The 21843-nt window shown below is 45.1% G+C and overlaps 1 protein-coding gene across 1 annotated transcript; it reads right to left on the bottom strand.

Annotated features, from left to right (window-relative positions):
- Positions 1-1846: 1846 nt before the first annotated feature.
- Positions 1847-21750, bottom strand: Fkbp59 (FK506-binding protein 59kD). The gene is made up of 7 exons (XM_065435926.2): positions 21243-21750; positions 18818-19081; positions 15491-15738; positions 11877-11960; positions 8281-8517; positions 4473-4661; positions 1847-2291 (listed from the first exon to the last, which is right to left on the bottom strand). The coding sequence occupies exons 1-7, from the start codon at positions 21505-21507 to the stop codon at positions 2121-2123; spliced, it is 1458 nt and encodes a 485-aa protein (XP_065291998.2). The 5' UTR covers positions 21508-21750; the 3' UTR covers positions 1847-2120.
- Positions 21751-21843: the final 93 nt, after the last annotated feature.

Here is a 21843-nt window from a genome sequence, read left to right as displayed (position 1 = left end):
GCAGCGACCGCTCCTCTCCTCCTTTCCTCCACCGATCAATAACGGTTTCTGCGCATGCGCGCGGCGTCCGCCCCACACCTCCTTTCTTCTTCTTAAAACAACGCTTGCGTTTCTCTTGCCTATAAGAGAGAAAGAAGGTAACTAGACTTACAACACAATCCACTACGCCTTATTGGCGCTAAGTACCACACGAAGCTAAGTCAAAGCGCGTAATAAGCTCTACGACAGCCATGGTGGTAGGTGGCGCCGACAATTGGAAGAGCCATGCACTAAACATTTGCCTGGTTAGGTACGTAAAATACCAAAGACATGCTAATTGCCATAGCGTTGTGGTAGATCAGGGAGCTTGTACTAATATTGTTTGTCGAAACGTGGTAGAAACAACGTTAAATTTCTACACCCTACGCCTCCAAGATTCTGCGGCGCGAAGGCGCATACAATCTTTGAGGCCACAATAATTACTCAAAGCAGCGTTAATGCAGCGTCCCAGATGGCGCCACTTGGCAGGTTTTGCCGTATAACAGGGGGAACGCGATGCTCTAGGGTTTGAACAACGTTCGCGCGTTGTTCCCTACGTTACAGAAATACAAACACCTCATCCCCAGGTCACGGGAATGCAAATACTTAGGAGCGTGGATCAAGGAGAAAAGTGAAATAAGCGCGTGCACACACACCGACGCCTCCTCTATTATTATAGATGAGGCGTCCTTTATTATATTTATTATAACGCCTGCTTTATTATAATAAAGGAGGCGTTGCACAAACACACACACCTATTCAAACGGGGGAAGTAGAACACAATACATGGGGGAGAATGGTAGCCATTCTTCAGCACCACATTTGAAAACAAGTTTAAAAAGAAGGCCAAGCAGGCCCAGGGCCTAACTAGAGCCTGATCCCTCAGCCACATGCTCAGCCGCGTCCCCCTTTACCCTTCCCCATTTCAATAAAGTTTACCACCACCTATCTAGTGGCTCTTAAAGTTCACTAGATATAGATCGAAAGTCTACAAACTAATCCTTCAAACTACGACAGACAGAGCAAGCACCAACAGCGTGAATGGTGTGCAGAGAACAGGTACATTGGAAGCTAGCTATATATCGCGCAAAACTGTATCGAAAAAAGAAATCACCACAATTCGAAGGGGTGTGTGCATTGATCAAGGCCATATCAGGCGGCCCATGGCCTTGTAATTAATAAAACCCTTACTGTGAGGATCCCAATTCATGCATAACATCAGGAAATGATCCAGAAACTAGCGAGCATCCTTCGTTGGAGTGTCGAAGAATGTGTCATGCCAACCTTGGGTATCAACGACAGTAGGGGTAAATGCAAACAGACTTGTGGTTGAGACTATAGTGGTGGTAGACAAAATGCATAGTGACCACTTTGCATTACAGTATGTATACCAACTTAATGCAAGAATTATTAAATTTTATGGTTTGTTGCTCCTAACAATGGATCCAATGCAGAGGTACAATCAGCAAAGATTTCTGGCATCTGCCACCACTTTAATGAAATGCCCGAGATGCATTATTAACATGCTTTTCTGGTTTGAAACTTTAATGTTTAGAAACTATATCCTAACCCATTTAACATCTATATTGGACATACAAGTTTTTTATTTGAAGGCAAAACACCACTTCCATGCCAAAACATGAATAGAGAACAGAAGCTGGCTGACACAAGAAGGTTATAAATAACTGTGCACTTTCACACCATATCTGCAAATGTTTAATTCCACTGATGCCACACGAAACAGTAAGACTTACTGTAACTGCAACATCTTTTTTAAAAGGACAAAGCACATGCGCATGTCGTGTGCTAATAAAAACAAACACCCATGTCCATATGAACAAGTTTTTATTGAAAACACTGGCAGAAATGACGCTCAGAGGTATCTCAGACCACTTGGCCGAGCAGGGCGCATGAGGAATGATTAGACTTGCAAGTTTGCCTTGACTGGCCGACGACAGTGACCACAGAGGCAACGAACCAAGGTGCCACAGAAATGCAAAAGGAAAAAAAAAAAACTGAAAAAAAAAAGACAGTGGTTCCTCATCCGTTTCTCAGACAAGCTCGAAAGCCATGTGATTTGGTTCTTCAGGGTGCGGAGGACACTATGACGATGCAGGGACAGATTCTGGTGGCACTTCCTTGTCAGCTTCCGTGGCTGTTTTAGACTCCTCCGGCGTAGCGGCCTCCTGGTTGTTCTCGTCGGAGCGGTTCCAGACTCCCGGCTCCAGGGGCTCTTCCTTACCTGGTTCCTTGGTGGCGCTAGCAGGAGCATTCTGGAGAGAAACACAGCACGACAAAAGTTGAGGAGAGGAAGGTTGAAAGTGCCAATAAAACTTAAGAAATTACTGATGCACTAAAGACAAACAGCAGTTACGCTGGAAGCCTAGAGCCTGATTTTGCAAGCACATCGTTTCCGGGTTTACCCTTTCCACCTGTCATTGCCCACTCAGGTTGGGCATTTGACCAGGAATGGTAACGCCAGAAAGAAATAATTTTTTTTTTTTTTTGCATACTGCAAACCTTTCACAGGATACAAGGGGTGCAAAAGAAAAGCTCCAAAGAAATAAATGAGAGAGTAAGTAAACAGTCTGACAATACGAGAAAAAGAAACGAGCAAGAGGTACAATGTAAAGATAAAATTACATTTTCTTGCTTTAATCTCTGGGAGAACTAAAATGTAAAATATCTTAAAACAACCAAATATCTTTTTAGGTCTCACTTTCCTTCACTACCCTACCCACAGTGCTCTCTCCTCCTCTAACCAACTCCACCTGAAGCAAAAGCAATCGGTGGCACCAGTTTATATGAAAAGAGAGGAGGAGGAGGAGGAATGAACGTTTATTGTGTGAAACAGCGAGAAAGTATTCTTTCTTCGCCCTAGGTGGGCGGCTCTCTTAGTTCAGAAAGCCGTTGTATAAGAGAGAACCAAAAGAATGGCCCCTCCACACAACACCGACGGAAAGGAAGATTCCCATAAAAATAACGTACTTATTTGTTTACAAGGCAGTCACAATTATAGGGGGAGGGTGCAGTTGTGGGATACCAGAAAGAAAACTTTGAAGTATGCGCAATGATACAAAGAGATATAGAGTAGCCGATGTATTATTCAGACTTTGCGGGGATTGGCTGAAATACTGAATTACTAACACAGACAAAACGCAAAACGGAGACCATGAAATAGGAGAGAAGGGAGCTTCAACACGCGGAGGCAGGGAGAGGACAACGTTCCCTAGTAGGTAACGAAACTTGACGGGTGATAACTGGAATGTTAACACCAGCTGTTAGAGACTTTTAGCTCAGCGGGTTTACGTTTCGCTCCGCTCGCGGTCTCCACCGTAGCACCAGCGGAGCGGCCGTGAAAAAAGAATTTTAGCCCGGCGGTTCACTCACCCGCTCGAGCAGGGTATCAAGGGACTTTAGGAGCGGGGCACTCTGCTGCCCCACCTAGTAGTCTGAATAGGAGTTACTGAGAAATGAACTTGAATTACGTTTGCTTCTATAATTCAAGAAATGTTGAATAAAGATATATTACAGGTTCTCAGTACATTATTTGTTAATAATGTACTGAGTACTAAGGTACGGGTCAGCACCGCAGTCACCGTCGTCGATGCAGAACTGCCAGCATTCATGTTCGCGGCTGCCACCTTGCATTTCCCATACACGGCCGCGTGCGCTTATGCACGCTTGTGCGCTGCGTATACCCTCCGCAGGGGAGTGCTTTCCAGTGGGCGTAAACGCTGCTCCGTAAAACCGCTGGCCGCCTCAGCGTTGTGCGCATGCACAGTCGCGTCACCGCTCGCCCGCTCCACTCCGCTGGCTGTAAACCCACTGGACTAAAACTCTCTATTATCAAGGCTAAGGATTCTGGGAGAAAGCCTTGCATTATATTCTAATAGCTATTGTAAGTGGTGCACAATGGGTACAACTCCCTCCCTTTGCAGAAAACACAGTAGGCTCTCTTGTCACATCGGTGCTCTCACAACTCGTCAATAAACCGATCGACACCTTTTTACCATGGTGATGCGACATGTGTGATGTCACTGGTGTCACAGTGTGCAAAGACAGCATGGAAAGGCCCGGAGAGGAGCACAGGGTTGTTCTTTGACGTTGTGGCTTCCTCACAGCAGTGCTATGTTTGCTGATGATCATAGTCATGGAATTCTGTAGACAACGCATGCGATTTTTTAAGAATGTGTTCAAAATCTTGCAGGTGATTTGGGGCCTTTAGTGGTCAGAAGCAGTGCCCAGGATATGAAAGACGCCATGGTAGGGGTCTCTGGATTAATTTCAAGCTTCCTGGCATTCTTTAATGCACACCTACATCCGAGTGCACAGGCATTCTTGGGTCGACGGAAATGCAGCAACTACGGGAATCGAACCCCCGACCTCGTGCCCAGCAGCAGAATGCCATAGCCACTGGTTGGGGGGAGGGCGTAAGCAGAGAGTATACTTACAGTTTCGGCCTGGGCGGCCATGCGGTCGAAGATGTGCTTGTACATCTGACGCTCCTTCTGCAACTGTTGCTTCAGCTTGACAGTGCAAATGCTGAGCTGGTTGCGGGCAGCCTTGTTGTTCGAATCGATCTTGAGCACCTCCTCAAAGTCCTTGCGGGCAAGGTCAAAGTCTTTGGTTGCAATGTAGGCCTAGGAAAGAGGCATGGAACAGGATGTCTCAAAGAAATGCTCTGCGTACAGGTGCAATTTAGCCATCCGGGCTCGTGAGATAGCCACACCACTAACATCACTTGCAAAAGAATATTTTGAAACTTTTCTGCTCTCTAAATGCACTCCTAACTTGACAGATTAAAAGAGCCACCTTCCTCATACGGCAGCAAGAGGCAAGCTTCGCAGTGTAAACTGTTTGCACAGTAGTACTTTGCACACTTGATGGTGAGACTGTATATAGTACAGGATAATAATAGCAGCTGGCAAAGCACACAAAAATATGTTACAGCAAGTGACAGCAAATAAAATGATTCTTCAGGAAATTGGCATAAATTAAAAGATTAAATAAAGTTTTTTTTTACACAATAATACCACAATATGATTATGAGAGACACCGTAGTAAATTTTGACCACTTGTGCTTCTTTAAGGGAAACACAGTACACAGTACACAGGTGCTATTGCATTTTGCCCCCATCAATATGCAGCCGCCACAGCCAAGACTTCATTCCGCGACCTCGGGCTTAGCAGGGCAACACCAAAGCCAATATGCCACCACGGTGGGGCAGGAAATTGGCTACGCCAAAACATCATTGCTAGGTTGTTATTTATCAGCGAAGTGCCTCATGCTATTCCAACATGCATGCTCGCAAGCATTTGCAGCGATTAAAAAAAAAAACCACCCAACAACAACAACTTAACAGATGTATACACAAAGGAAATCGCTCGGGCCAGCCACCTTCTCTTTTGTGCATGTGTCTGTTTGCTGGTTTTTGCTTATTCACAATTGCATTTAAGTGCAGAGGAAAATAACAAAACTTTATGAATGGTCTCCAAATCACTCCCAGACCATGGCCACATCAGAGCGCAGTGTGCCGCAGATAATTTTAAGATTCCATGCTGCCAGCACTGCTTCTTTCAAATCATTAAGGCCACGAAAAAATTCTAAAAGTGGCAGAACAACCTGGTGTATTGCTATCACACTGGTTGCCATGACAATATGTACAATGCATGAGCACTGCATGCGTGAGATGTGGATGTTGACAGCCAGAACTGAATCATAGATGCCAATTCTGTAACATTCTCTCCACTAATTACAGTCAAACTTTATTGTAACGAAACAGCTCAACATGAACTAATAGATATGATAACATAATTGTAACCCATTAATTTTAAATGTCATTTTCACTAAGCAATATTTTCCTATAAGTCGACATAACAAACTGCTTTAAGTTCATAATGAAGATTTGCTTGCTGATCATTTCATGCTAATTATGCTAAGATCTGGCAATGATATTGCTAGTAACTTGCTGGATGCAGAAGCTCTGCAGTGAGCTGTCGCCCACTTTGCAATGTGCCAAACGAACCACACTGCCAAGTTAGCAGCCACTTGACTTCTGTACTCTACCCCTGCACACAAACATGTCACATCCCCATTGCACCTTTGCCAACTTGCACAGTCTGCGCACATATCATGCTATGCCTTGGTTGAGTGCTTTGTACTAGAATTACACTAAATTCTGGAGTGAAACACAAACAGCTAATTATATGGGACATACCAATACTACTACAAACCACTGCACATGCTGGCATTCATTACATTCTCAGCAATTACATTCTCAGCAATTGCTTGGGCTATCAGTGTTTTGCAAACATGCTGGCAGAGATCGATGCATGTGTAGATAAATATAGCTTTGAACATAACACATAGGAGCGTTTGAACATACAGGGGGCAAAGGCGCTGAAGTTCCCTTGCCCAAAGGGACACTGAATTTGCTCGTGTGACCCGGGTACAAGAGCTGGCAAGACAGTTGGTGGGAAATAGTTGAGTGAAATGGTGGCACTCACCACTGATACAGAAAAGATACGTACGTGGCCAACGATATGCAAAAAATTAGACTACACATGCTCCATTTTGCAGAAGTGCAATTAAAGGCTGCTGCTGGATTTTCCTAGCCAGGGAAAATACTATAAACAAGATACAATTATAGTGCAGAAAAATAAAATAGCCCAACTATGCAACAACTGAGCTAGTGGCCTTGCGCTCAGTGGTATGACAACACAGGAGCTGATATGCTGCTGCATTGAGTGTAAACAGCCGCAGCAGCCAGCCTCTGTCACAGCAATGGCAATAAAACTTGCCACATTACTAATCTATTCCACACAGCCTCAGAAGAATGAGAGATTGATGAGGTCTAACATTCAACAACAGCATCTATACTATGGTGAAGCATCACAATTGGCCATTCGCCATAAATGTCTCTCCTATGCCTGTTTCACAAGTATGTCTACAGCAATAAAATACCCTCGTTACATCTCAAACGCCCCTTTTTGACGTCGTGCCGGCTACATAATCGCCTCAGCTTCACGTGCATCTTTGGCAACACAAATGCTTTTAACACATCCGCGCTTCCACAAGCAATCCACATGTGGAATGATTTTCCAGACGATATCGCCTCTGATAATAGCCTGAATACGTTTCGTCACAAGCTTGAGGTGAATTTTTTGCAATAGCACTGTATCATGGATTAGTCGTTTAAGTTCATAATTTGTTTATTTTGCGATGTGTTGCATTTTCTTCTTCACTTGCACTCAAATGCTCTTTTAGTGCTTATTTAGCAAACACATTTTGTTGTGTTGCGTTTCTTTTTTTTTTGTTCACTTGCGTTGGAACTTCGTTTTGCACTTTGCAATTACTTTGTTGCATTACGTTTCGATGTTCAATTGCTTAGTCACCCTGTTCCTTACTATTTTTCTTCTACTTTCATTGTAATAACTAAACCCCCCTTACCCAATGCCCTTTGGATCTGCAAAATATCTTACACAAACAAACAAACAAACAAAAATGAGGGTTGCAGAATAATTTTTACCACCTGAGGTTCCTTATTATGATCTAATAACAATGTGTAAAATAAGAAACATCACATAGAAGAGACATCCACAGCACTGATGCTGCGTCTTCTGTGTTATGTCTCAGTGCATACAATTAGGGATGTAACATACAGGAGAAACACGTAGTGCAGCATTGTCTCCTTTGTTACACCTCTCGTATTACGCACTGTCATTAAATGTTCATGAATAACCAACTTGCCCAAATTTCCACTCTGTGAGGCTTTAACCCTGTAATGCCCAACGTTTCACATATGCTATAGTTGATTTATGCACTGGAAACATAACACATAGCGTATGGTAGCGTCTTTTATACACTGTTCTTAGTTTTGGAAAGCTCAATAAATCTATTACTAATAATTAAAATAATGAGGTTCTAACTCAAATACTGCTTTTTAGTTTTATATTGTGGAACTGACATGCAAGAAGCAAAAGTCAGGAGTAAAGGTGAACAAGCTGTTTTACTATTCATTGATGAGGAACTGTGTTTGGGCATTACAGGGTCAACATGTACATGGGTCAGTAAGTAAATTAAATGAGCATTTTTGCATTTTGCCCCCACACGAATGCAGCCAAGCACCCATTGCTCACAATCTATCCTTCTTGCCTGGTGCACAGCAGCGTAACACCACATCCAGTGAGCCATAGTGGCCAGTCACACTACCTCAAAAGAAGCCACGGTGAGCAATGCCACAAAGGCAACAGCCTCACCTGTCCCCTGCGGAAGAAAGCCTTCTCAGAGCGAGGGTCTAGCTCGAGCGCCTTGTCGCAGGCGCGGATGGCCTCGAGGGAGTCATTCAGCTTGTTGTAGCACAGGGCCAGGTTGAGCTGGGTCGCGAGGAGCAGAGCGTGGCGCCGATCCTTCGGCTCTTCCTTCAGGTTGTCCTCATGCTCCAAGAGGCTCACTACCCTGCGGTACTTCCCCAGTGCCAGCTCGTACTTCTCCTCCTGGAAAAGCGGGCACCAAGTGCCGTAGGATGCAACACACAGTCAGTCAAGCAAACATGGGAGGAGAACAAAACAAGGGGAACCAAGCTTTGTTCAGTTCTTAGTAACAAGAAATCGAGCCCCTAGTTTCTCCTTGCTCATGGTTAGTAAGGGCCTTGACCCGAACAGCCCTGATGCATCGAGCTAGTACACAAGGTTTTATAGGCCGTTTTCTTGCTCCTGAGAAGCTCGTGTGCTGTTGTGAGAAATATGAAAGGGAACACAGGAGTGCGCACGCCTGATAGACTCCAACCCAACTTGGGGCGACACACAACGGTACGGTTCTAACCAGGAATGCTCGAGGGGAGGGCACCTTGCAACTAGAGTGTGGGTGGGGGGAGTTGCACTCACACAAATAAACGTTTTCTTTCTGCCGATGCAACAATTTTGCCATTTTGATTGGTACATTGCACAATACTGCAATTTCGAGACCTCAACACATTACGATAGAAATCTGCAATTGCAGTTTATGCTTTAAGCCTTCTAATAAGTTTCACCCACTTTTCTAGCCCTTTGTCGAATGGGTGGTCCTCAGTGTCGGGTCCTTAGTCGAACAAAATTATGTCAGGTAGTTTCCAAGCTGTGTATTGGAGAACTTTAGCGCAGAGAAGTCTCTGTCATAACAACATGAAGTACTAGCTTCACTGCCGCAACGAAAGGTACCCATATATCCTTATCTCGAGCAAATCACGTCTTGAACACTGTTTGGCAGCAGCTAAGACGCATTAAGGAAAGAAACTTGCGCCGGGCAGGTAGGCATTGAAGTGCTGGCCTACCTTGATTGCTAAATTTCAGTGGAACAATAAATGCACAGCTCGTTGCATGCACATGAAACGGGAGCCAGCAATTAAAATCTGCATCAGCCAATAGGAGCAGTACATCACCATATGGCAATAACGAATTGCGGCCAAGGAACCTCCTTGATTGTGATGCTAGTTTTGCTTTTTCTTGCTCATCACTTCTCCTTTTATTTTCGCACAGAGAAATATGGCACCGTGGTTATCTGAAGCTTCAATCTTTATTTACTATGGTACCAAGATGGCGGTGCTGTGTCAACCAAGAGCCCCGTGATCCGTGGTGCAAAGGCGCCGTTTTAAATTTGATTTTTTACCAGATTTTTTTTGTCAGCAGCACACTACAAAGTGAAAAAAAAAAAAATTTTTTTTGTTCAGCTTCTGCTGCTTATTCCTTTTCGATATTTCACAACATGTCAAAGGATCACCTGAGGATTACAGAAAAAAAAAGTAAGGTTAGAAATCACAAATTTTGACCACATTGACCATTTCCATTGTTGCATTTCCCTTATTGGGATGGGTGGTGCATCGGAATGGTGGGCAACATTTCTACTGCTGCCCATCATGGGTGGCAGTGTATCACTGAGAGCAAAATGGAAAGGGAGGGGCCATTAGGTTAATCATTGGGACTTGCATCCTGCTGATCTTTATAGAGTGGTTGGCCACAGGCAGTGATAATGAACTTTTGTGTCGCAATTACTGGCGATATGTTCCGAATGTAGCCTTTAGGAGAGAGCTTTAGCTGAGCATCGACTAAGGTCACCTTATAGTCTGACATAACATCAGCGCATGTGTGGATGTGTCGTCAAAATGGGGAGAGGTTGACCCTTTATAGTCGTGCGCACAAAAGTGTCTGTTGTAACCAGTGTTGGTTGGCACGCCTCGATAGCGTCGACACTGAGATGGAACATGCTCTATCTTGGTGCCAAACTCCGATATCCACGTTAATCAGAATTCTCCGCGTGTATGACATCCAGCCTCCTTGGCTCAGTGTGATCAGAGCCGTGACGGCAGAGGCAGCAGCTGCACTTGTGTGAAGCACGATTGCAGGTAGAATACACTAGGTGGGCAAACCTGCACGTCATGGTTGTGCACATGGCACCAACACCCATATTCAGGTGTCGACACCCGTATTCGCTCAACATCTATTGCTGTCGAGCAATGCTAGACAACGTTATGTGCATTTGAACAATGTGCTGCACAGCACACGTGACGTGGCAGACTGATCCATACCCACTGGCACATCGTCTATGTCCGACAATAAACAGGCCATTTATGGTTCACCCTACTCACATTTGACACGCTCAAGCAGTACAGAGTACTACTGCATTGATTTCGAATTTTTTTCATGAATGCATATGCCGACAAAGCGAGCAAGGCGAAGTCACCTTGGCTGCAAAATTACAAGGAAACCAAGTGGATGCTTACAGTCACGCTCCACTCAACTAATTCTGCAGTCGGGCTACAGCAGGGTTATGCTTTTTGCTGCCAACACAAATGTTGACTGCTTGCAACGTGTCTTTATCACTGAGCGGCTGTGTGCAATTTGTTAGTGTACACTGCTCTTAGCAAACACTGCATCGGTAACACAGCGATACAGTGAGTACGCACGATCGCTTTTGTGACAATCACGACTGCCCATGATGGCATAGGTGGGAGCATAGATGGAAATGGGGGAGATGAACAGAGTTTAGTGGACAGCGTTATCGCTTTTAGCAGCAGGCAAGGTGTTACACACATTGTAGGAACCCTTTGCAGTAAGAGTGCCACTGGTTAACTAAACAGCACTTCCGTTTAACCCTGCTCCCCTCCCCCACTTTTCTTTTCTCTCTCTCTCTCTTTTTTTGCCGGTGGCAACTGCCCATTACCCCAAGTTTGGCTAAGAGACTATCTGCCACACGCTCCCACAATGTACATAATGCCCACAATTGACAGGATGTTCCCCATCTGACACTCCAGCTTCGAGCACTGCTGGCTAGAGCTTCCAGCGCTAGGCTTACTATGCATATGCATGTGGCAAAGTGGCCTTTACAGCTTTCTTTGCCTTTCAATACTAACATGAAGAAACACAAAAAGCTGGCCCACAGTACGTCAAGTTTTAATGCTGACTGCAGATTCCTGTCTGTTGCAGGCTACCATTAGCAACTAGTACAACACAAGCTATGCAGCACTCCTGCATGGTCTAGAGTGCCTTACCATGAGTGTGAGGACAGCTAAAGACTCAGTACAACACCTCTAACATAACTATGTTATGTTAGAGGTTAAGGCTCATGGGACTACAGGTATAAAGCATGCACAGCCATAGCCATGAAAATGCATTACGCAAATTTGCTAGACATGCTGTTAGCATTGCATGGGATTGGACTTGAGCAATGTTGCAATCAAGAAAATGTGCCGGCAAGTGATAGTATATCGGTGAAGTTCTACAGCAGTCAGTGTTGGTAGCTGTAATCGCATCTCGTGACCATCGCTGCCATGGTCTGCAATGTCTGGTCGCCCTGGGTGAAGGAGATGAACTGGGCTCACCTTCAGGAATGCTGTGCCCTTGCCTTTGCAGATTTCTGATTGTTCAAGTTTCTCTTCAATGTCCATCTCCCAGGACTCTTTTGCCTGAAACGCATTGCGACCAGATGGTGAGAATTGGCACGACTAAGTAGCTCCATGCAATTTCAAAACACAACAAAGAGCATCCTTTTGACACAGCAACACACTACAGAACCATGCAGTGAATGTACAATTGCCGACAAAATACTGCGGGGCATGCGAGCGTGTGGCGAAACGGCCCTCCGCGCCTTCTAGCGGCGCACCACTGTTGTCGAGACCGGCGCATGCGTGTCCCTCCGCGACTGCAAGCCTGCATGTGTCTGCGCTTCCTCCTTGCGCGCCGGCGATAACCGAACGTAGCCACGAGATGCTTCTCTTGCGATTGGCGCTTTAGCGGCTTCAATGAGCAAAACTATGTGAAGCATGAGCTTGTGTGCACCGCTATGGCCACCTTTTGTCGAGTCACGAGCGCAGACACATAGGACCTGGTGGTGAACGCAAAAAGTAATTTTTTTTCACGTACTGCATGTTTTCTTGGCCAATCTTTGTCGTTGCTTTCTATTTACGAACGAGCGTTCTCCCAAAGATGAACATGGCGGAAGAAGTGCTCTATAAAAGGAGAGAGGCAAGGCATTCTATAAACAAAGTTTTGCCCGTCGAAGCCGCCACAGCGCCAAATGAGAGAATGGCACCTCGCAGCTGCATTTGGTTAACGCCAGCGCACCACAAGGAAGCACAGAAACATGCATGCTTGCAGTCCCGGCGGGACGTGCATGCATGCAGGTCTCGACAACAGGGGTGTGCCGCCGGAAGGCTCCAAGGGCCGTTTCGCCACGTGCTCGCGCACCCCACAATATTTTGTGGGTGAGAGTACTGGTACAATAAACAATATGCATTGTTAAGTGGCCTTTGTGGCATGGCACTCAGGTTTAACAGTGAAGTTTCCCTTAAAAATGACAAAGGTAGCTCTTAACGTCAACAGCAGCATACACCAGTCCTACTCAACACAGTGCAATGGGCCATGACTTCAATAATGAAATACGTAGTAGTTACGTTCGACTGTATTAGGCCAGGGAAGATAGACTGGCAGGTAAAATGACACAAACATTTTTTTGCCACTATTGAAAGAACATGTCGATTTATTGAATAAAACAACTCGACAAAGCGAGTTGCAGAAAGAGCAATGTCCTAATAATAAATTATCGGGGTGGCTATCCTCAACACTGCCCTTCTACATAATATATCTTTTTTTACCTTTGAGCGATGTTGACCTCACAAAAAGTATTGTTTGGCTAAAAATACAAATACTGAATACAAATACAGTAGTAGACTTCCGCTAATTCAATTTTTCAGTTAATTAGTTCCCAAGTAAAATGCACGGGCTGGCACCAATGCATTTCTATGGGCCCAAGCTTGTTATTTTGATCCTAAAATTAGCCTTCGCTGGATAATTCAACCTTGAGCCCGCATGCGCCTGACCCCGACCCCTCAGCAGCACTATGTGTTTCGGCAGAGATTAGTGGACACTGAATGCATTGAACAAATGTAAAAAATATCCCATCGAAAACGCCTGTTGTTGGCCAGCCCTAGGACCTAGGATATTCAAGCAATAACAGTAGCTCACAGTGTCTCATTACGGTATTTAACCAATTAAAACGCGCACATTTTATTTTTTCCCCGGGTAGATTAAGCCGAAAATTGCCGGCACGGTGCAGTCAGACACGAAACCAGATCTACCTTCACCTCTTTTGTAAGCTGTACTGCATAACACGGATGTATTGCGGTAAAGCAGACTAGGAAACCGGCCGTCATTGTGCACTTCAATTTGCTCCCCCCCCCTCCCCCACCCGCGTATTTGCTAAAAGATCGGTTGTGCATTAGATGTGTACTTTGTTTAGCAGCTTTAATGTCATTTCCATGTCTAGTTTTCTAGTTTGGACACATACAAAGTGGGCGTGCATTAGATTTGGAACAGTGTTAGAATACGGCCAATACAGCAAATTAATCAGCAGAGCGTTTCGGCGTCTTTGTTTGCATCCTGTTTATTCTGACCTGCCAGATAATTTTATTTAGTTCACTGGTCTCGCCAGGGTCAAATTAACGAGCATCAACTGTAGTAAGCATTCAATATAGAGTCAAACAAGGAATGGACAAATGCAAATACACATACGTATTTACAACAGGAATAGGCAGTAGAAAAAGCTATTCATCATGTTCTACAACAATCTTAAGCATTGCCCCATTAGCACACATCCACGGGCAAAATGTTGCAACCATGGGAACGATACATTAACATGCCAAGCACATGACTTGACAACAACCGCCTCAAGGAAGCTGCTGCAATTTTTGAAATGGCTCTGTGGCCTTTGTCAGTTTGATCGTGCACTGCCCGATTGCGGAGGTCATGGAAATGCCACCAACAGGCTGAGCAGGCATGGCAACTACGCTGTGCCAGCTTCTGTTGTGTAACCCTGTTTCTCTCTGGCTGCTGGGCACTGATCTATGACATCACAGGAGGGTGAAATGTGCTATCCTGAGTTGCGAAAATTTTACTCGAGGTTACTCTTACTTTGGCTGTAGTATTTTGACGTTTTTCTGGCTGACAAGTTGGGCTTGCATGCAGTAACTACCTTAATTCCTTCTGCTGTTGGTTCTTTGACACGATAAGAAAAGGTGTATAGCACAAAATGGTCGCCTTAAAAAAAGTGCAGTGGGGCCCCTTTAAGGCTATGGGAAGTCAGCACACAGGGATTGATTATGCGCTTGTCAGCGCTCTTCGCAAGAGTGTCCTGTGGAAGGCTTCCAGTTCGGTAATAGAGCTGGCACAGGTGAAAAGTGTCATGTTTACAACTCACAAAAGTCCAACTCGCAAATTAGTGATATATATTTAAGAGAACTCCATAAATAAATGTTCTCCTTTAGATATATTATATGTAGTTTGAAGAATTATGATGTTTTTTATTGCTGAGTCACAAAGCTGTAAATTTCAGTTTTGTTTTTGAAATTTTACAATATACAACCTTTATTTAAATATTGACAGGCTCAATAAAGAGCCAGCTTCTACAATCCCTTGATTTCGACTTTTTTCTTTTAATTGCAACAAAACTTATCAAATCCAATGTTGTGGCTACCGAGAAAAACAATTTCTCCATTCCAATGCATTTGGAGGGATCACCCCGAACTATACTTTCCTCGCAGCAGAACTGATAGTTGGGCGAGTCGGTACAAATTCATAGTAAAATATTTTTGCGCGCACAATTGACAAGGACACAGTGAAGGGGGACACACACCAAAGCACTCGTGTGTCCCCTTTCACTGTGTCCTTGTCAATTGTGCGCGCAAAAATATTTTACTATGTATACTTTCCTAATAGGGATCTATTTCTTTTTCTTTTTTGGGGGGGGGAGGGGGGGGGTAGCGGGCCAGCTAACAGTACTGCACAAAAAGAGCGATAAATGCTACTTTTTTACAATTTCACACTCCTGTGTGTCATTTCCTTTGTTGCCAAGAGGATTCTTTAGTTCCACAAAGTGTGTCCGATCATTCAGCAAAGCCAGAACAGGAGGAGTGGAAAGGGCGCAGAGCCAGGCACTCACATTCTCGAAGCTCTTCAGGGTGACCTCGTATTCGACTGTTGCATTGGGTGGGATGCTGAACTGTGTGTTGCCCGTTGTGCCAAATGCCTTACTGGGCGCAATCCGTAGAAGCGACTTCTCCCCTTTCTTGAACTTGAGCAGGCCATCTTCCACACCCTTTACGACACCCTGGTCCGTGCCTTCACCGACCACAAACTCAACATCTCGTTCATCAAAGACGCGACCTTCGTACATGCCCTTGAGGTGGACTGAAAAGGAAAAGGGATTCAGAGATAAGCGAAAAAATAAATTTCAAACATTTTAATAAAAGTGTGCGAATATTCAGAGCTCCGAGTGCAACATGAAGTATTCGACTTGTAAATTTGGCACTAAATTTCCATGAATGTTCAGTCCTGGGGGGCATTCTGTAAAAGTCCACCTAGTGGACTGTCCATTTCCGCCGCTGCTGATTGGATGCAGATGTACAAGAGAGGAGAAGACGAACAGCCCTAGCCAATCAGCAGTAGCTGAAATGGACAGTCCACTAGGTGGACTCTTACAGAATAAGTGAGAAAAATTATTTGAGCTGGTAATACATTACCCTTCCATGATATCAAAACAGCCACTGTCATGCCATGTTCACACTGGGGTATTTGACACCTACAGCAACCGGAAATTACCTGTCACTGAAATGCCGCATCACTTATATCACTTGCCCAGCAGCCTGCTGGAGCTTCTGAGATACCATGAAAAACAGGGAAGGTTGCACAATATTTTGTTACTAGTGCCACCTGCCAAGTACGCACCAAATTATACGAGCAGGCAGAGTGGTATCCCAGATGTCCCTGCACACCCTATGTTTTCACCACTTGCGTCGAGTTCGTGCAATTTCTTTTTTTATGCATCAATCCCGAAGCAAACCCCAAGGAAACAGAAGTGATACTCCTGCACCTCCTAGCAAGCACACTTTTGGCGATGCATCAGGAATAGAAGAGGCATTTGGCAAAGAAGAGATGGCATCAGTGGGCATCAGCCGTGGTATCAGAGATGGTGGGTACGGCCTGCTCTTGCAAGACTTCCGGCTCATGTTCTGATTCGTATGTGGCAAAGGATTCTGGCTGAAGCAGGAGCGAAAATTTGTCTGGAACCGATCGGCACGTAGAGGGTCTTTTCGATGGATCCTACTGCTGCCGAACTGGATGCCGTGCTGCCCTTAGACACTGGATCACCCAGTGTGACCATGCGCTCAAGAACATTTATATTGAGCCACAACGACTGAAAGAAAAATAATTTGCAATCTGATCTGTGACAATGATGTACCAGCCCTGGGGTTTTGGCATGAAATAAAAGGAAAATGAAGCTCTGGCCACCATATCGTCTTATAATATTGACCAACCTATTACCGCAAGACCAACAAATGTAGAGATATTCAACGATACTCTAACAACCTAAACTCATTCAGCGTTTGTCTTACAGTGTCCCTTTAAGCCTCCAGCTCCTCAGTTACTTATGGGCAAAAAAGAATGCTCCCAAAATACAAATTAAAAAAAGAATGATTGATGGAATCAGTGCATTAAACAAATGCCAGAAATACATTTAGAAATATATATTTATTTAGAAAGCATACCCATAAATATTTTTAATGCTAAGGAAAGTTGGCTTCATTGCACTGTCTGAAATTAAGTTTTTTTTCTTTTTCTTTAGCGCCAATAAAGCAAAAAAAAAAAACATGTGAATGTCCAAAACACGATTTTCGTGCCCCCTTTAAGAGTGAGTATATCCACATTCCAGCTGAGCACAGCAGTAAATCGAAAACGTGGTGGCGAAGCTGGTGGATTGTTTATATTGACTTGCATCCATTTTTAATTGACTGCCTGGTGAGATGTCTCCTTCATTGAAGAATTGGGAGCTCAAATAAAGAAACTGCACAATATCACTGTCTCTTTCCAACTTAAAGCTCACTTCTTCCGAGTCTGAAAAATTCTCATCGACTACCCGTTTTAGGCAGTTTCTTTACACAAAGTTCCACTCACTACATGTGCTGCTTGGCAACGACACCACCATTTTCTTTTGTGTGTGGCCAACTTTAAGTCGTTTCCGGTAAAACTTCCAATTAAAACAAAACTGAATACTGGCATTTTACATGCCAAAACCACAATATGATTATGAGGCATGGTGTAGTGGGGGACTCCAGATTAATTTTGACCACCTGAGGTTCTATAACGTGCATCCAACGCATGGTACACAGGTGTTCTTGCATTTCACCCCCGAAGAAATGCGGCAACCATGAACAGTATTCAATCCCGTGCCTTCTGGCTTATCAGCGCAACACCAAAGCCACTATGCTACCGCAGCGGGTTTAAATTTTTTGCAGTTTCATCTGTGAATGAGAAACAGAACTATAGTCGGGTACAACTTTAGAAAAAAGGGGAGTTTATTCCTCCAAGGTGCACGAGCCTCCCAATACGCGCACACTCTAGACTGACGTCGTAACTGGATGGCTGGCAACCCCGCCGATAGAGAAGATGGCTGCCTGCGCTTCGAACTGGGCCGAGTCACATCAGTCTTATGGGTCTGTCCCTAGTCAGAGTGAATCCCTTAACTGTTTGTGGTGGTCTATCATGCCGGAAATACCATTGAGACCTTATGATGCACCATTTGTGCCGCGTGCATTTATTCCGTGCTGTGAAATGGCGACGAAAGATTACAGTGAGCATTGCTGACGCTGTGCTACGCTTCGTCAGAAAACAGGATCCCACGGCGGCACAGCGCTACGAACAAACATCCTGCATATTTGTTTCATGGTGTTTTGTTCTGCTCCAAAGGGAACTTACAACGAGGAAAGTTTGCCAAAGTCCGTCCGGTGCCTATTGATAGCGGTAGTGCACGGTAACACGGTAGTGCTCACATAGGAACAAGGCCTACGTGCGTTGGGGGAGCTGGCACTCCGAGTGACAGGCCAGAACAGTAGTTGAAAGTTGTGTTGATCGTGTGCCTCACTACTTTACAGACACAGTAGAGACTGGTCCCAGCAAAGAGCCCCCCCCCCCTCCCCCCATCCCTAAATAAATAAAAAAAAGAAAAGAAAAAAGTTCAAAACCTGAAAACTACGCCCTCCGTAACTCTGCTCTTGTGTGAGTGAAGTCCTTCTAACCTTGCTTTGGTGATCTTGCAGGCTAAAGAGCATGAGAAATTGAACAATTTCTGGCTACACTGGCCTTAGGCTGAGGCTAACGATAGCTACACAAGCTTTAGCCACACCAATCACCCTAAAGGTCCCTACTACCAGCAAAACAGGATACACGTACTTTCAGAAACAGGTCATCTCCTCGCTCCCCAACCTCTTACCTTTTACACTGGCTTCCTCCTTAGGATTCGTGTAGAGCTCGCCAGCGGTGATGATCCTGCGCTGAATGCTGCCATCGTTGTCAGGGCTGATGTCCTCCAGTTTCCAGTCGAGCACCTCAACCTCAAAGATGAGTGTCGCGTCGGCTGGAATTTTTGGAGGGCTGCCACTCTTGCCATAAGCATATTCGGGGGCACAGGTGAGTATGGCCACCTCCCCCTTCTTCATCGTCTTGATGCCAATTTCCCATGCCTTGATCACAGCACCTGCGCACAAAGCAGCCAGACCCTTGTTCACGCATAGTCACAACCAGCGGGGAAATCACCAGAACTGCAGAACATATACAACACATATTTCATTGCTAGACCAAGGTTCTTTTTTTACCATCAGACGTGTCACAAAAGTGGAAAAGGAGTTCAGAATGACAACATTGATGGGGGACGCTGAAGGCTGTGGACTTGGCAGTTAGGACAACTGGAAAGGTTGACATGGTCTGTAGCCATGCGGTTACAAAAGACAATTGCACCACTCAGGAAACAATGAAGCTGTGAGCTGGACTTGAGAAGAAATAAGGTTAGCAGAGTAAATTTGGCAAGAAACAATGGGGGATGATCTAAAAGTTGCATAGGCGAGCACGAAATTAGTAATTTTTACTTGGCAAAATAAAGGTGGGATTTTGGCGAATTAAACATGACTTCTCAGCCAACAGATGCATAAGGTCGATGAAAGTAAAGATACCACCAAGTGAACAACTCTTGCCATCTCACGCAAACCAGTAGCGTTCTTTAATAATATACTTCTTTCAAGAATGGCTCAGCTTGCCACCTGAAGCCTTTCGACACTTCAGCAGGACAAACAGGACATGAAGGCACGGTGGGCTTGACCAAATGAAAGCAAGACGAGTTGGGAGACACGCTGTACTAACGGGCTCTGGATCAATTTTGAACACCTACAGTGCCTTAGTGTGCCACTAAATCTAAGGGCTCCATTAGAATGTGGCTGCATTACAACAGGATATCAAACTCGTGACCTACATTCCCAGTGGCAGGTCACACTAAGCCATCATGGCAGAAGGCTTACATAAGGCTTGCTAAGCGTATAATCAACTCTTTAAATTTATTTATTTCTTTGTTCTTACAATAATGCAGGCCCAAAGTGAGGGTCCTTGCAGGAGGAGCCTCACTGAGTTCATACGAGCACTGGTGCAGCAAAACAGTGTAGTGCATCACAAACCGTGAACAATGTTTAAAACTAGATTGTGACAAAATTGAGCACCTGATTAAGCATGACAACAAATGTTTCAAATTATTACAGCTCTTGCAAAAAGGGAGTAGTATAACAAGGCAGTAATACAACAAAGCAGTAGGAGCAGTAAGACAAAGTGCCTGGTTAACTGTGACAAAAATGCCAGTTAAGAACTGAGAACGTGGGATGTTGCAAGTGAATGATGGTACTCTCACGAAAACAGTGCATACGAAAAAAATGCTGCCAAAATTTCGTCCTATAGAAATCTGTGATAGAGGAAGGGTGAATTTAAAAAAAAAATTATGAATGTTTAAGGTACACAAAGTTCACTATATCAAAGAAAACTATATATGTGGTTATGTCACCTTGCTGCATTTATATTCGTCACTTTAACTCACGTTGCAGCACCAATTGGTTGTTTTTTTTATTATTTCACAAGCAAGACTTGCTATCCCGTATGTCGGAATAAAGTATATGGGGGTTATCCAATAAGAGTTGGCTAATTAAGAGCTCTAAACACGATTCCTACGCTTCCAGAATTCGAAGAGGCAATATCTCTCTTCCCTTGCTCATAAGCGCAGTTTATTACTAAGACATCAAGGAATATTCAACATCTTCCTGGAGCCCACGAACTCCACACAATCTGGAATATTCTCTCAGAGAGCCGTCAGTTCCAGACACTTTCGATCAAGTGGATTACTTTTCGCATTGACGAAATACGTTAGCAAGAGGAACTGGAGAACAATGAATGCACATAAATCTTACATAAACACTTCTTTTTTTCTTTGTTTCGTTGGCGCTCGGGGGTTGGGAGCGGGGGCGTTTATCCTTCGATTCCGATACCTATAAATAACAAGCCGTCCACACGGTAGCTATACTAAGCAACTCCTCCACGAGTAGCGGAGCTCGCAGGAAAAAAAAAAAAGGCTACGACTAATTTGCACGATGTCTAGGTATATATTATTTGTTGGTGAGGATGCTGCGAGATCCCGATCGCGACGTGATCGAGAGAACGCTGCGGGCGCTAAGACGCCACACGCCGGCTTTCTGCCGGTCGACCCCGAAGGAATGAATTTTCGCGATGAAAAAGCCGGCCGCCTTCAATTCCGCGTTGCGGCGTCTAAGCGGGGAGGGGATGAGCAAACGAATGGCCTACGGCAATGATTTCGAGAGCAGACTCACCGCTGCCGAGGTTGAACTCGAACGGCCCCCGCGAGCGGCTCGAGTCGAACTCCGTGCCATCCACCAGCTTTCCAGTGTAGTGAACGGAGACTGAGCACCCATCGCTCGGCGTCTCATCGCCGGTTCCGGCCTTCACGATCTCCTTAAATATGCCGCCGTTCTTCTCGGGCGTAATATCCACAGCGTTGGAACCGGCAGCGGCCACCGCCGCCGCGTGCTGCTGGTCGCCCTGAGCTGCAGCCTTTTGGTCGTCTCCCTCCGTCATCGTGCTGCTCGCCTACAGCTAGACGCTGCGTTCCACTGGCTTCGACGACAACGAAGAGAAGAAGGAGAACCGACGCAGCGCAAACGACGATCTCTAAAACAGACTCGCTTCGGGAGCGCGGCGTGCACGCTTTCACGCAAGAACTGAGCGCGGCTATTCTAGAACCTTCGGCTTCGGCTCTTTCGGCTTCGGGATCTCTCTCGGTCCGTTCCTCTCGACGGCGGCAAGCGCGACGGATGGATGGATGGATGTTATGAGCGTCCCCTTTGGAACGGGGCGGTGGCTTGCGCCACCAAGCTCTTGCTACTATGCTGCCTAATATCCTACCTAGGTTAA

This window comes from Dermacentor albipictus, chromosome 3, assembly GCF_038994185.2.
Source record: "Dermacentor albipictus isolate Rhodes 1998 colony chromosome 3, USDA_Dalb.pri_finalv2, whole genome shotgun sequence".
NCBI classification, from domain to species: Eukaryota; Metazoa; Arthropoda; class Arachnida; order Ixodida; family Ixodidae; genus Dermacentor; species Dermacentor albipictus.
This window is presented reverse-complemented; position numbering and strand designations above follow the sequence as displayed.